The 15,821-nt window shown below is 38.2% G+C and overlaps 1 protein-coding gene across 1 annotated transcript in view; it reads left to right on the top strand.

The window, feature by feature from the left end:
- The first annotated feature begins 7,564 nt into the window (after positions 1–7,564).
- qua (quail) overlaps positions 7,565–15,821 on the top strand; it is a 70,145-nt gene continuing 61,888 nt past the window's right edge. The window contains exon 1 of the mRNA XM_065225455.1: positions 7,565–8,054. Within this exon, the coding sequence (XP_065081527.1) occupies positions 8,034–8,054 (21 nt within the window). The 5' untranslated portion in view covers positions 7,565–8,033. The remainder of the gene's footprint in view (positions 8,055–15,821) is intronic.

Raw genomic sequence — 15,821 nt, 5'->3', positions numbered from 1 at the left:
GAGAATCAGGTTGCTCGGGATTTTCTGAATATTTTCTCCGGGAAAATATTTTTGATGTTGTCAAAATATGAAAGCTCCAGGTGATGATGGAATTTTCTATATCCTCATCAAAAAACTCCCAGAGAGTACCTTGTCTTTCTTGGTAAAATTATTTAACAGATGTTTCCATTTGGCATACTTTCCTGATAAATGGAAAAATGCAAAAGTTGTTCCATTTTGAAGCCGGATAAAAATCCAGCTAAAGCTTCTAGCTACCGTCCAATAAGTTTGCTCTCTTCAATAAGTAAACTTTTTAAAAAGATAATTTTAAATAGAATGATGCTTCACATCAATACGAACTCAATTTTTGCAGATGAGCAGTTTGGATTTCGCCATGGGCATTCAATTACTCATCAACTCTTAAGAGTTACCAATTTAATTCGTTCAAACAAATCTGAAGGCCACTCAACTGGAGTTGCTCTTCTAGACATAGAAAAAGCATTCGACAGTGTTTGGCATGAAGGTTTGATTGCTAAATTGAAAAAGTTTAATTTTCCACTTTACATTATGAAATTAGTTCAAAATTATTTAACTGACAGAACTCTGCAGGTAAATTATCAAAATTCCAAATCTAATCGACTACCTGTTAGAGCAGGAGTTCCTCAGGGTAGCATTCTTGGGCCTATATTGTATAACATTTTCACTTCGGACCTCCCTGATTTGCCTCAGGGTTGCCACAAATCTTTGTTCGCTGATGACACAGGCATTTCCGCGAAAGGAAGAAGTCTTCGTGTTATTTGCAACAGACTGCAGAAAAGTTTAGATATTTTCTCTTCTTATTTAAAAAAAAAATGGAAGATTTCTCACAACGCACAGTGGCACGAATATGAATAAAGACGGTCAAAAATATTTTCTAACCTTTTTCGACGTTTTAGAGACTGGGTGTATTGGGAGAAGTTGCTCAAAATTATAACTCGCATCTTTTGAAATACACACCTGAATAATCTTTAAGCTAGTATTACACATCCAAATTCTAACTTTTTCCAGTTATGAGATAACGGTTCCATGTCTTGGACAAAGTTGCAGAGCAGTTGATTGCATGAACATTTGCTAAAGACACCAAATTTCTACATCATAACTCTGTAGAGCTATAATAGATTTTCTTTTAAGACTACCTTAAAATTGGTTTTTTAAGTTAATTAGTGCTTTTTTCAAATTTGATCAATTCATCATGTTCTAAGAAATTGTTGGCATCACTAAAATATACAACTTTGCTGAATACACCAATGCTTTTCATTGACATCAATGTGATATACAGCCCATCAAGCGTTTTAGTGACGTCACATTCAACGGCTCTAAAAGAGGGTGGGCGGGCCCTGGCGGGGTCTAAAACTGGTTGTATTTTGAAGATTACCTTATAAAATATTACTTCTGAAAATTTACTGAGGGGTACCTAGCCAAATCTCGATTCGAAAATGTCAATATTATATACAGCCCATCGGACGGTTTTGTGACGCCTTATTGAACGGCCCGAAAAGATGGTAGGTGGCCCCTGGCAGGGTTTAAAACCGATTGAATTTCGAAGATTACATTATAAAATAGTGCTCCTGAAAAATTCAGCGTTGTATATTGAGCTATGAATCAATGATTTTAACCTACACATGTTTGAACTTGCAAATTATTTAAATTATTAAGCTTAATCTGGAGATGTATTTAATGGGTTTGTTCTTCAGTGTACCTACATTGATATGTACATTCATTGCAATATTGATACTCATATGTTGATAGTTGGAAATATTATAATGCAAGCTAATAATATTGGTATATTCTTTGCCCTTTATTATATACAATATGGACTAAAATATCGGTATAACTTTCAAGAAAACTAGAATAAATGATAAAATTCTGACTACGGTTCTAAAGGGTTCCAACTTTGGACCTACCCACCCTACCCTCTTTTCAGAACATGGAACGTGACTTCACAACAGATGTTTGAAACTTCCGCGTGCACATCGCTGAACACTGCTGCAGATGACTATTTTGCGCTTGACGTTTTGGCGATAGCAAAGAGCGATAGAGGTTATTTAATTATCTAGGTGTGATTTTTTTCACGAACAGTTGTGGTTCAAAATGAATTCATTCAATCTTTGTCGGATGGAATTGTTTAAAGTGTCGGCGGAGCAGATTCATGGAAATCGTCATGTCAAATATTATCGAAGATAGTCAGGTAAGGAGTAATTAAAACATATTTTTTCCAATATTGGCATACTCAAAGTATCAAAGTTCAGAATATGCAGTTGATGAACAAACCCATTGATTACATTTCAAGATAATGCATTTTTTATATAGTTGTAAATTTTATCATAAGTAAGTAGCACACTCGTGGCACACATTGGTTTATAACTTGTACTAAATATATATAAACGAGATTTGACTAGGTACCCCTCGGTACCCAACGCTCAAATTTTTAGGAGTACTATTTTATAAGGTGATCTTCCAAATACAATCAGTTTTTGACTACATCAGGGCCCGCCTACCCTATTTGCGAGCCATTGAATATGACGCCACAAAAACGCATGATGGGGTACATATAACATTGACTATTTCGACTCGAGATTTGACTAGATACACCTGGAAACCCAGCACTGAACTTTTCAGGAGTACTATTTTATAATGTAATTTTCGAAATTCAATCGGTTTTAAACCCTGCCAGGGGCCGCCTACCATCTTTTCGGGCCGTTCAATATGGTGTCACAAAACCGTCCGATGGGCTGTATATAATATTGACAATTTCGAATCGAGATTTGGCTAGGTACCCCTCAGTACCCAACGCTGAAATTTTCAGAAGTACTATTTTATAAGGTAATCTTCAAAATACAACCAGTTTTAGACCCCGCCAGGGCCCGCCCACCCTCTTTTCGAGCCGTTGAATATGACGTCACAAAAACGCTTGATGGGCTGTATATCACATTGATGTCAATGAAAAGCATTGGTGTATTCAGCAAAGTTGTATATTTTAGTGATGCCAACAATTTCTTAGAACATGATGAATTGATCAAATTTGAAAAAAAGCACTAATTAACTTAAAAAACCAATTTTAATGTAGTCTTAAAAGAAAATCTATTATAGCTCTACAGAGTTATGATGTAGAAATTTGGTGTCTTTAGCAAATGTTCATGAAATCAACTGCTCTGCAACTTTGTCCAAGACATGGAACCATTATCTCGTAACTGGAAAAAGTTAGAATTTGGATGTGTAATACTAGCTTAAAGATTATTCAGGTGTGTATTTCAAAAGATGCGAGTTATAATTTTGAGCAACTTCTCCCAATACACCCAGTCTCTAAAACGTCGAAAAAGGGTAGAAAATATTTTTGACCGTCTTTATTCATATTCGTGCCACTGTGCAACGCTTCCAAAACTCAACTTATAATATTTCCACATAAGCCTAGAGCTTCCTTTTTGAAACCTAGTAGTAGTCACGTAGTCACTATGAACGGAGTTCCTATTTCCTGGTCAAACCAAGTGAAATATCTTGGATTAATAAAGGGTGTCCACGATGAAATTGCCACACTATGAAATTGCTCTAACTTTTTAACCGTTGGGTAGAATTTAATGAAAATTTGGGTGGATTTAGTTCATGGTGCATTATTTACATCCTGCAAGTTTTAAAGTCCTGTGATCAAAACTCGCGGAAATGGAGTCGAAAGAACAGCTCGTGCGTGATAAAATCTTGCGCATTCATCACGAAAACAAGGATCTCTCGCATCGTTCCATCGCTAAAACGTTGGGAATCGCGAATTCCACGGTGTCCCGAGTGATTAAGCGGTTCGAGGAACGGTTGACCACCGATCGGAAGCCCAGAAGTGAAGGAAAAAGTATTCCGTACAACACCAAAAATCACAACCGCGTAGTTGGGGCCTTCAACCGAAATCCGAACGTCTCCGTTAGGGATGTGGCTAAGAAGCTGCACCTAAGCCGAAGTTTTGTCCAGAAGGCCAAAACTAAGGCTGGGCTTCGAACGTTCAAGGTACAAAAGGCCCCTAATCGCGACGAGAAGCAGAACAAGTCCGCCAAAACCCGTGCCAGGAAGTTGTACCTCAACATGCTGACGAAAGTTGAATGCTGCATCATGGACGACGAAACATATGTGAAGGCCGACTTCAAACAGATCCCCGGCAACCTGTTTTTCACGGCCAAGGATAAGTTCAGCGTTCCGGAGCATGTCCGCACTCAGAAGATGTCCAAATTTGCGAAGAAATTCCTGGTTTGGCAAGCCATCTGCACGTGCGGGAAGCGGAGTGCACCTTTCGTGACCCAGGACACGATGAACGGACAGGTGTACATACAAGAGTGCCTCCAGAAGCGGCTGCTTCCTCTCCTGAAGGCCCACAACGTCCCAACAATCTTCTGGCCGGATTTAGCCTCATGCCACTACTCCAAGGACGTGCTGAAGTGGTATGCGGACAATAAGGTCAATTTCGTGCCGAAAATGCTCAACCCTCCCAACACTCCGGAGCTCCGCCCCATCGAGAAGTACTGGGCGATTATGAAGCAGCACCTTCTTAAACGACCTAAGGTAGTGAAGACAGTCGAGGAACTGAAGAAAGTATGGGTTTACATGCAAAAAACGGTTGATTCACAGGTTGTGCAGAATCTTATGGCCGCGGTTAAGGCCAAGGTGCGGGCATTTGCGTATGGACTGTAAATAAAATACCAGTAAAATGGTAAAATGAAGTTTAATAGTTATTTCTCAATCCCTGAAAATTTGATGGCAATCGGATGAAAACTCGAATTTTGCGAATCAATTTTGTGTGTGGCAATTTCATCGTGGACACCCTTTACTTGACCAAAAATTAACTTTTAAAGATCACATTGAGGGCATTCAAACCAAATGTAACAAATATATAAAATGTTTGTATCCTCTTATAAACAGGAAATCCAAATTTTGCCTGATGAATAAACTTCTAATATTTAAACAAGTTTTTAGACTGACCATGCTTTATGCTGTGCCAATATGGTCTAGTTGTCGCACTACCAAAAAAAAAAGCACTTCAAAGGATTCAAAACAAAGTTCTGAAGATGATTTTGAAGTTGCCTCCCTGGTACAGTACTACCGAAGTACATAGAATTTCGAATGTTGAGACTTTAGAACAAATGTCCAACAAAATACTTAATAATTTCAGACAAAAATCGTTGTAATCCTCAATTGCAATGATTAATTCCCTTTATACTTAGTTAATATTTAGTGTTAGTTTTTAGTTTTAAGATTTAAATTGTTATACTGACATGTAGGTTTAAAAAAACCTGTTTAAAATACTGAATTGCCAGGGCAGGAACAATGTAAAAACACTTAGCTATATATCATAGCAATTAAGGCTGGTAAGTTACTGTAGTAACTGGAGCACCTAGGTTAAAATGAAATGTAATTTATTTTGAATTTGGAACAAATAAAGAGTTTAACAAAAAATAATAATTAGCAGAATCTAGTTGGACCGTTTGCAATTCGCATGTTGCGTTGACAAAAACGGAACGCAACCTGAATAGGTATTTGCCACAGCGTAGTCAGCAGCATTGTGATGTTGATGTCTAATGTGTGAAATTGATCTCCAACCAGCCCGTCACGGCACCTTCGATCGTATTTATTCTCTGAAATACTGGCTGGAACAAGCAGAGCAAATAAACGCTACACTCTAGCGCAAACAGAGCGATGGGTAGGGCTCACATTTCACGCTGGATCGATACAAAATCATCAATCTGCGGCTAGCTGATGCAGCTAAATGAAGGCACTGCGCCACTCCGGGCAATCAATTTAAAGTTTGGGCTCACAAAGCTACCCATCGGTGCGACCATCGTGATGGCTAGGTATGCTGTGTTGTGTGCAGTTGGAAAATGATGAGAAAAAATCGTGTTCTGAAAATACCGGAGTCATGGTTCAGTTGCCAGGGTCCAGCACTAACAATTTTGCTACGTGATGGTATGGGTAGCTGGGATGGGATGTTGGTCTGAAGGCATAGAAAGTAGCATTTTTGTTTAGCTAGAGGCTCTCTGTTTATGGCTGCGGATACAATGCAAAATGAATGTAAGTATTGGCCCTCCCACTGAGGGAGAGGCGCCGAGAGACGAGAGGACTCAAAACGCATTTCCCAATCAGACCATCACACCATCAGCATCATCATCATCCTGACTGACTGTTGAGCGCAGATTTGAATGGAATAGGATTGGTGCTGGTGAAAGAGAAAAAAGCAACAATTTTATACATTTTATATGCGATAAACGCGTTGATGATGGGAATGAAGAATCGTGGCAAACTTTGAATTTCCAATAGTGAAATAGGAGAGTTGTAGTTAAGTTTCATCGCTGGTTAAATGATGTGAAATTTCAAAGAAAATCTTTTCCACATCACATCGTAGAAAGCCTCATATTTCGAAAGCTTTCCAACTCTGAGTTAAATGTCTGAACTATAAATTCTATAACGTGGTGACTACGTGGATTTATAATACTAACGGATGTAATTCTATGTCTTTGAATCGACTGATGCTCGGTCAAAAGACAAAAAATAGTGGGAGGACAATAATTTTTGTTAGACATATTACTAACGAATTGATGATGGGATCCATAGATTCAACATTCATTGTTGTAAAAAATATTTAGAATATACTATTAAAGCTCACCCTTTTACGATACGTAATTGTTTTTGTTTTAATCACCATACCACTAATATCGCCATTTTCTTCAAACACCCACTTTGCAGAGCAGCCCATTGAACCCCAACATCCCGTTGGTCGTCGACGCATCGGGGTTTCGGTTTGGGTGGGTGATTTACCTCCCTATGAAAATCTCGCTTTCCTCCAGCCACGAGCTCGCGTTCGCCCTTTTCCCAACCGATCGGAGTCGGCCTGATGCTACGTACTAGCTCCACCGTTTATGAATGATCTTATCACGATTTAGTTAATAACAGAGGAGCGTTGCGAAAATATAGCTGCCATAGTTCCATCGTCGTCGTCGTCGTCGTCGTTACGAAATCGATCATATCGCTCTCCGGGATAAATAAATCATTCCAGCAGCGAACACCAATCGGACTATAAACATGACGAATTCATTAGCATATTCGTCTTTTTCATGATCGCAACCCATTGGTCGACCGGTTGAACCGGGGAATAGAGTGGAGTGAAAAATTGTCATTGTGCTTGCTGCCATTCGATGCAGTAACTTCCACAGCTCAGTAGGTAGTGATCCACAAAGAACCCGATTGCGGGGCTCCAACTCCAGAGAGTTGGGTGGTGTGCTGGGGTGTGTTTGTATTTTTTTTCCCCATTGTGATGATTCCAATTTCACAGCAGCGTGAAAAGCGGCACATTTTATGGTGATTGTGCCATTAGCCAGCGTCGAGGGCGGATCACCCATTATTATGCACACGGTGTAGAATACAATGACGGCAAAAAATAGTCAGCAGCAGTGTCTGGTACTAAGCAGAAGAATGGTCGTTTTTCGTTGGGACTCTATGATGGGAAAATTCAGCTGAGTGTACGTGTGTCTGTGCTGTTTTGCTACTGGATACCATCGCATCCATCGGTGGGGTTTTGCAGTGCCGAATTGATGCTGTGTGTGCTCTATTATACGACACCAGAGTGGCTGTCGCCGAGCTTGAAGAGAGCGTGGCAAAAAAAAAACTATCGCATCCAGATTAGTATGTGGGTGGCATTCGGGTGGTGAAAAAGTATTTTTTTTGTGGGTGATTTACGTGAACGAGTTCTTGTGGAAAAGAGTGCGCTTCAGTGATGATGCAGCTTTGCGATCGGATGAAAGTGAGATTGGTGGAATTTGAAATTCTGTGCTAGCGTGAATATTCTCTGCACTGGGAAAAACCAAAGCGGAATCTTTATCAGTTCTGGTATCATGTGATATCGATTGCAGAGTGCTAATAAAGTGATTCAAGTCATTTGAGCTCGTAGAACGTGATGACGGAAAGATTGTCTCAACAAGGTTGAGAGAATGCAGCAGTAGAGGAATTTTCTCAGGGTTACATATACGTTGCAGACACCGTGAAGAGCAATGAGCAAGCAGAATTTGAAGGTAAGTTTCGAAGATCAACTACTTACATTGTAATTATAACTGTAACAAAAGTTTTCGCCAGACTCGAACTAACTGAAACGTTCGATGAACTACTTCTTAGGCTGTGAACCATTTGCCGAGTTAAATTTAACTCGTGGTTAAAAGTGACATTTCGAAAGTTATTTTGTATGTTCGAAAATCCATGTGCTGTCGATCGACCGGTTTTCGAGAAGAACTTAGCCAAGGTTGTCAAAATTTAACTTCTTGTCTGTCAGAAGTAACCACGCTCGGATAGCAGGGTTAATCTATAACTTTCCATCTGTCAAATTTTAACCAAAAGTTAAAATAATCCACCAAATGGTTCAGAGCCTTAATGTCAATAATTGGGATATCGTTCTTTACACCTTTAGGTTGTTAAATTTGATTTGGATCCGCTGAAGTAAAATCTGATGTTGAATTTATAACAAGTCTATCATTTAAAAATGAAAGTGCGTTTGTTACATTTAAGGGCGTAGCCAGTAGACTGATGCAAAATTTGAAATTTTCGCTGCACAGTGCTCAAACGGTTCCAAATTGGGCCCTGATTAGCCTCCCAAAATTTGAACTCATTGAGTGAGAAACTGACTTGGCACAAACCATTTGAAGTTTATATGGGAATTACTATGGAGAAACCTTAATTTCGGTTCATATCTATCTCAAAATTCACCAGTTCACTCTACTTCAGAAAATGATAGCTGAGCTTATTTAAAATTTTCTCAGCTACAACTTTATTCAAGACCACTTTTCGATCAAATGTAAGGAACAAAAGTTATTAATGATTCAAGTCACTGATGTCTTATGATTATGCTCAATCAACTGTTCAGCAGGCAACATTGGTGTTTATGGCGCGTAGAATAGAGGACAAAAATCATGGCTACTATGTCACACTGCAGATAACAGTGTTGCCCACAATACAGTTGCTTAATCTTGCCATAAGATTATCAATCCCTAAGCAATTAATAACTATTTAGTTTGACGTTTGGCTGAAAAACAATTTTTCTGCAAAGTTGTAGCTTATAAAAATTCCCATAAGAATAGTAATAGAATTTGTTAACAGTACAATACGTAAAAAGGCTAGAAGACAATGAACAAAAAGTTTTGTTTTCCCATAGTAATTTCCATATAAACTGCAAATAGTTAGTTAATAGACTTATTACGCAGACAACATATCAAGAAGACTGGCAACTTTGCCTGAATCCAAGCGACAGACACAGTAGCGCTACGCTCGAGCAAAGGTGGAAGCAACGCATAGAAACATGAGCAAATACAGGATGGAACCTTTGCTATTCAATTCGTTCGGAGTATTTACCTTTGACGCAATTCTGCCTGTCTCATACTGGACGTATGATAAAATGGAAGAGTTGCCAGTCTTCTTGATATTTTGTCTTCGCTTATTGTTAGGCTCAAACAACTGTTCACATTGGTGTTTCTGGGGCATAGCATAGATCACAAAAAAAAACATGGCTACTATTTGACACTACAGAATAAGGTGTTGCCCACAAAACAGCTACATGATCATGCCATGGGATTATCAATCTCTCAAACAACTAATAACTATCCAATTTAACGTTTGGCATAAACACGCAGTGAGCAATAAATTGTCACGAGATCAGTTATGAAATTTCGTTCTACTTTTTTGTTAGGATAGTTCGACAAAAGCATTGATATTATAATTTACTACAGCCGCTAAATTTCTTTCTCATTGGAAGTCATTTGTAGTTGACACACAAGTCATCTGATGCCAAGGACAAGGGAAAGGAATCTTTCGAAAATCGTGTGCGAGTGCCACTGTTTTTCTGTTGGCGTTACTCTTATACATATTCTCTAATTCTACCATTCCCCAAAATTCCTTTAAAATTTCCCCCACAATTACCTTGGAATTCTCCTTTAACTTCGTAAGTAACGGAGTTTTAGCATAGAGGTAACTCTAAGATCAGAAGGTCCCGAAATAACGTGCTCAACTTTTTGGCTCAGCTCTGGTACTCTCTTCGGTCCCAAGCTAATCGATTCACCCCTCGAAACATAGGAAAAACCAATAACCCCTAATTTTATGTGTCAAACTTTCATCGCGAATCAAAACAAACATTGCGTAGTACTAGAATTTCGACTGGAATGGGATACGTTAATCGATTTGCTTGGGACCAATAGGCTAGTCAAGTAGTGAACCAATTTGAAATCATGGCAGCCAACTTGACAGTTGAATTTGGGGAAAATACTTTGTTTACACCCAGTGCCAGTCGGTATATGCAGTTTCTTTAAGCATGAGTTTAACTTATGGAATACTGTTCTTACCGAGGGGGACGACTCTATCTACGATGCAGGAAATATTGTATTTTGCTGTGGCTAACTGCGCGTACGCTGAGTAGATAGAAAGAAGATTTATCACGATTTTGCAGATTTCCTGCAAAAAGATGATGCGCGATGCAAGTAGATGCGAGAAATGAAAGAAGATTTTTCAAAGATTTATTGGGTAGTGTGAGATTTTTTGAGCATCTTGAATTGAGATTTAGATGTGTCGCCCCCCTCGGTTCTTACCAGCAAAATGCTGTATTTATTGACGATAAATCAACAACAATCCTATGGGTGTTTGACTTACCTCATATTCCCCTGAACATGGTGATTTAAGTACTTATTTGTTATTGCGTTATTTTCTCAGTGCGTATTCAAATAACAAATAAGTTGAATATGTTAAATTTCAAATAACAGACTAAAGTGGTAATTTTTATACGTTAGAGTACGGCAGTGTGAAAATTGTATATAGAGAGTAGAAAGCGAGCAAGGACAACATTGAGAAATTACAAATCGGTTAGATCATTTCGCTTTACCAATGGATGGTGAGGGGTATTCCACCCCGCCATCACTGGCAAAAAGAAATTATTGCCGACTCGCTCATGTACCGACGATGTGTTTGGAACAGCTCTGGCGACTTTTACCGCACTCAAGTTGTTATCTGAAGGAAGGCAGGTAGAAGGAAGGTAGGAAGACGTAGATTTGGAAATGGCAGCTATTGTAACGTCTAGCTTTTTGACAGTGACGGCGGGGGGAATATCACTCACCATCCCTCTTGAACAGGGGAGTTTGGTAAAGGGAGATGTTGAAACCGAATTGTATCTTCTCGAATTTGTCCTTGCTCGTTTTGTATTTCCCTGTCGCTTGGAAATAAGAAAAATGCGGGATGAAGATAAATATTTCAGACGATAGACATGGAGAGAGAGAGAGAGAGAAAAAGAGAGAGAGAGAGAGAGAGAGAGAGATAGACAAAGAGAGAGAGAGAGAGAGAGAGAGAGAGAGAGAGAGAGAGAGAGAGAGAGAGAGAGAGAGAGAGAGAGAGAGAGAGAGAGAGAGAGAGAGAGAGAGAGAGAGAGAGAGAGAGAGAGAGAGAGAGAGAGAGAGAGAGAGAGAGAGAGAGAGAGAGAGAGATTGCATTCAATGCATGAATTTGTATATTGTGTGGCAAGGGAAGTCGAGAAAATTTCCAACCCGAAAGATTTCCTCGACCGGACCGGGAATCGAACCCGCCGCCTCCAGCTTGGTGATACAATAGAGATAACTCTAAGACTAGAAGGTCCCGAAATAACGTGCTCAACTTTTTGGCTCAGCTCTGGTACTCTCTTCGGTCCCAAGCTAATCGATTCACCCCTCGAAACATAGGAAAAACCAATAACCCCTCATTTTATCTGTCAAACTTTCATAGCGAATCAAAACAAACATTTCGTAGTACTAGAATTTCGACTAGAATGGGGTACGTTTATCGTTTGCTTGGGACCAATAGGCTAGTCAAGTAGTGAGCCAATTTAAAATCGTTAGTTTCGCATTGATTGTTGGTAATACCGTGCCTTTACTGACTAGGCCCCTGTTCACTCATAATCGCCAAAAGTGCAGGAACTCAGTGATGAGAAAATTTGCCTCATGTTTTCCTGTGGAAAAACTCAAAAATCTGCCGGGAAATGAGCAAAATTGATGAAAATTTTGCTCAGTCTAGGAGTAGCACCAATAGACTGAGTGAATCAAATCTTTATTTTTTTCATATTTGGGAATTTTTTCCTGTACAAACGTGGAAAAACATGAGGAAAATTTACTCATCGCTGAGCTCCTGAACTTTATTTGAATTATGAGTTAACTAAACTCAAGTTTGGGTCGTTCTCATTAGCCGTGTTGATTAATACTTTTAATGTGAGTTCATAAGAAACTTTAGCCTTAACTTCAAGGCAATTCGAAGAAAAATTGTGAGGGAAACTTGGGGTGAAGTCTGAATATTGCTTGCCAGGTAGTTTTAAAGAAATCCAGATTCCAGGAGAAACCTTAAGAGAATTCCAAGTTTGTTCTGAGAGGTTCTGAGTATAATTTAAAAAGAATCCTAAATAGGATTCAAAGCAAATTCGAAAGAAAATTCTATGAAATTTACGAGATTATTTTGAAGCATTCTGAAGAAAATTCCAACATAATTCTGATGATATTTTAATCCTGAGAAGAATTGAAAGGCAATTAAAAGGAGAATTTCTGACAGCATAGAAACTAAGCCGAAACATAACTCCATAGGATTTTTCGGAGAATGCTTAGTGTCAGTGTCTGTTTTTATCGAGGGGGACGACTCTATCTACGATGAAGAAAAGATTGTGTTTTGCTGTGGCTAGCTGTACGCACGCTGAGTAGATAGAAGGGAGATTTATGTCGATTTTCAAGATTTCCTGCAAAAAGATGAAGCACGATGCAAGTAGATGCGAGAAATGAAAGATGGTTTTTCGAAGATTGATTCGCAAGTGTGAAATTTTTTGAGCATCTAGAATTGAGATTTAGATGTATCGCCCCCTCGGTTTTTATCATTTACCATCACAAGCAAGGAGTAGCGCTTCAACTCACTGTAGATGAATTGCGTTGGTTTTGAATATCTTCGCTGTGAAGTATGAGCGAAACGAATAAATGAGTCAATTAAACAGCAACGAATACGCGTTTGTTGATATTCACCACTGCTTGCTTTTCCAACCCAAAATTGTCAAAATCAGAAGCGATCCTCAAAAGTAAAATAATCAAATTCATTTTGAGCAACATGATTATTTTGAATACTGTCGACCCCAGAGCCTGTGTAAAAACCTACACGACCCGTTCTTCAGCGCTCTATTTGTGTACAATGAAAATAATCATTTTGCAATTCGATCCTCAAAATCACCCCCACCAAGATGAAGACGAATATTAATGTAGGGAGCTGCACCGTCGGGTTAACCTCACTTTTTTGACATCTAGCAGTGGTTTGTTTATATGGTGTAGAAAAAAAAATGAAAATTTTTTTAAATTCTTTTTTTTAGATTTTTTGGAGAGGAATATTTTTCAAACGAACATAGTCGGATATCATATCTTTTAATTATTTTTATATAAAACCTGAAATCTACTTGAATCCACTAACAAGCAAAGGTAAACAAACCACCACTGGATGTCAAACTGATGAATGCGGGTTCATCGCGTTCATTCATGACGTCAGCGTGCAGCATCCTATTGACAAAACAGAGCCGATAATGAACATCCATCAGTCACGAATGAAGAAAAACAAATGTTGACTTCGATGCTCAGAGGTTGCCCTGATCAAGAGAATGTTGTTATGTCAAAATTAAAACTCATGCAGGTAGTTGGTCTATCTGTTAAGGTTGTCTTCATTTTCAGCTAAGTTGAGTGTACAAGAAATGAATTTTATCAGCACTGCTTAGAGTATGCTAAGAAGGATTGCAATTGAATTTGAGAAGAATTCTAGAAGAACTTAAAACGAATTTGAAGGAGAACTTCAGGAGAGTTCTGACTAGAATCAAATACTAATTTTGATGAGAATTCCAAGAATTCTAAAAGCTTTTTAGGGTAATTCCAAAAGATTTTTCATGAGTATTATGTATATGAAATTCTGAGGACACTTCAATGTAATTTTGAGAAAAATTCCATGATCATAAATATACATTGAATTCTGGTGATTGGATTGGAAGTATTTCAAAGCATTTATGGGACTAACCCATGAAAATTCTGAGTGAATTTCATACCCAATTTCCGAGGATAATTCCATAGGGTTTCCATGATAATTGTTTGCAAATTCTTAGATGAAAGAGTTTTAAGGTGAACTTTATGGAAATCCTGATTCTATGGGAACTCTTGGGAGAGTTCTAATTAAAACTATAGACACTGGATAAACACTGGCCAATTAATGAAACATGAAACTGAAAAATAAATCAAAACATGCCTACGACACGTGCAACATTTAAATTGTTACTCCACGTTTGCTGCACTGCAGCATACATGAAGTAGCAATTTAAAATTAAATGGGGCACTGATTTCCGAGATTTGTGTGCCTGAAAATTCGAAGTGGAAGTGCATGTGGACTCCGCAAGGAATCACCTTAAGCTCTATCTCTTTCTCTCTGCTAGAACCAAAGGGCGATTTTGTTTTGGTTGCACTTTTTGACAGTTTGTTTGGCATTCATAAGACAAGTATTGACCACCCTAATAAACGGCTACCATACACTAACAATATCATAGATGGTACGACCCTTCCACATAAAGTTGGGATGATATCCCGAATTGGTGGTTAGGCACTTCTTATGGTTATTGTTTATGCGGGCAGTCTATATGCAGTGTGTATAATTAACAGCAGTGGAAAGTTCCAAGGGTATGAAGATGCTTCAAACCTAGAAAAATATTCGAGATTCTAGATATAAAAAAAAATCTGAAATTATCGACAATTAGAAATCTCTGAAAGTTTGATTTTTTTTTTAGATCTCAGCTTAGAGATTTTTCATGATTTTGTATGAGGAGATTCTTCAAGATTCGGTGAGTTTTGAGGGGCTTACAAAAATGCAAACTTTCAGGTCAATATTTCAAACATGGAGACATTTCCAAGATTCTGGATCCTGATGTTTTCAAGATTTAAAACTAACAGAAATATTCAAAATACTGAACTTTAAACTGGTTTGTTTGTTTTCGAACTTAAAAAAAAAAAAATGAAGTGTCTGGACTTAATTTTTTTGGAACCTTGAAAATTTTCCAGTTCGTGAACTTATAGACCGCCCAAGAAAGTAAGAACACAATATGATTTTGAAATAAATTATTTTTTGACTTTAGGAACTTATTTTTTATGCATGTAAATGTTCTTCATAGTAAAGTGGTGGACAGAGTCAAATTTATGGATAAAATTGAGTTTATTTTAATAAGTGTGTTTATGATCATATCAATATAGGTTTGTTCCCGCACTTGCTTTTAAGCTTTTGCAATAAGTTGCTGTAAGAAAATAATACAGGAATCCCCGAATTGCGCGGTGGGTGGTGCCGTCTATTCACCGCCATTTGAAAAAATATTTCAACCTATTGAGCTGATTTTTTGTATGTGATTAGGGCCAACCACAAACCAGGCTTGCTTCCTTCTCACTTGCTATAAAAAAATGATTTTCGGAATTTTGGAATCATTAGAGGTAATAATATTTTGTACTAGTTAGATTCAAGAAGAGGTTGATAGGCAAGTGTTTGACACTTAAAACCTGTCAAGTTTGGTTTCAGATAGTCACAATCAGCAATTTTGCAACTCGCGAGCGCTCACTCTGAGTGAACGCTCACGAATCATAATTGTGAGTGATTGTGATACTCTGAAAGCGAAATTGACAAGTTTCATGTGTCAAACACATACTTTGCAACCTCTTCTTTTAACTTACAAACACAAACTATCATAATAACATCAAACGACTTTATAATTCCAAAAAACATTTTTTTATAGCAAGTGAGTG

This window comes from Ochlerotatus camptorhynchus, unplaced genomic scaffold (assembly GCF_037179485.1).
Source record: "Ochlerotatus camptorhynchus isolate MF236.1 unplaced genomic scaffold, CSIRO-AGI_Acam_v1.1 ptg000229l, whole genome shotgun sequence".
Lineage (NCBI taxonomy): Eukaryota > Metazoa > Arthropoda > Insecta > Diptera > Culicidae > Ochlerotatus > Ochlerotatus camptorhynchus.
The sequence above is the reverse complement of the archived record's forward strand: the minus strand, read 5'-3'. Positions and strand labels throughout refer to the sequence as shown.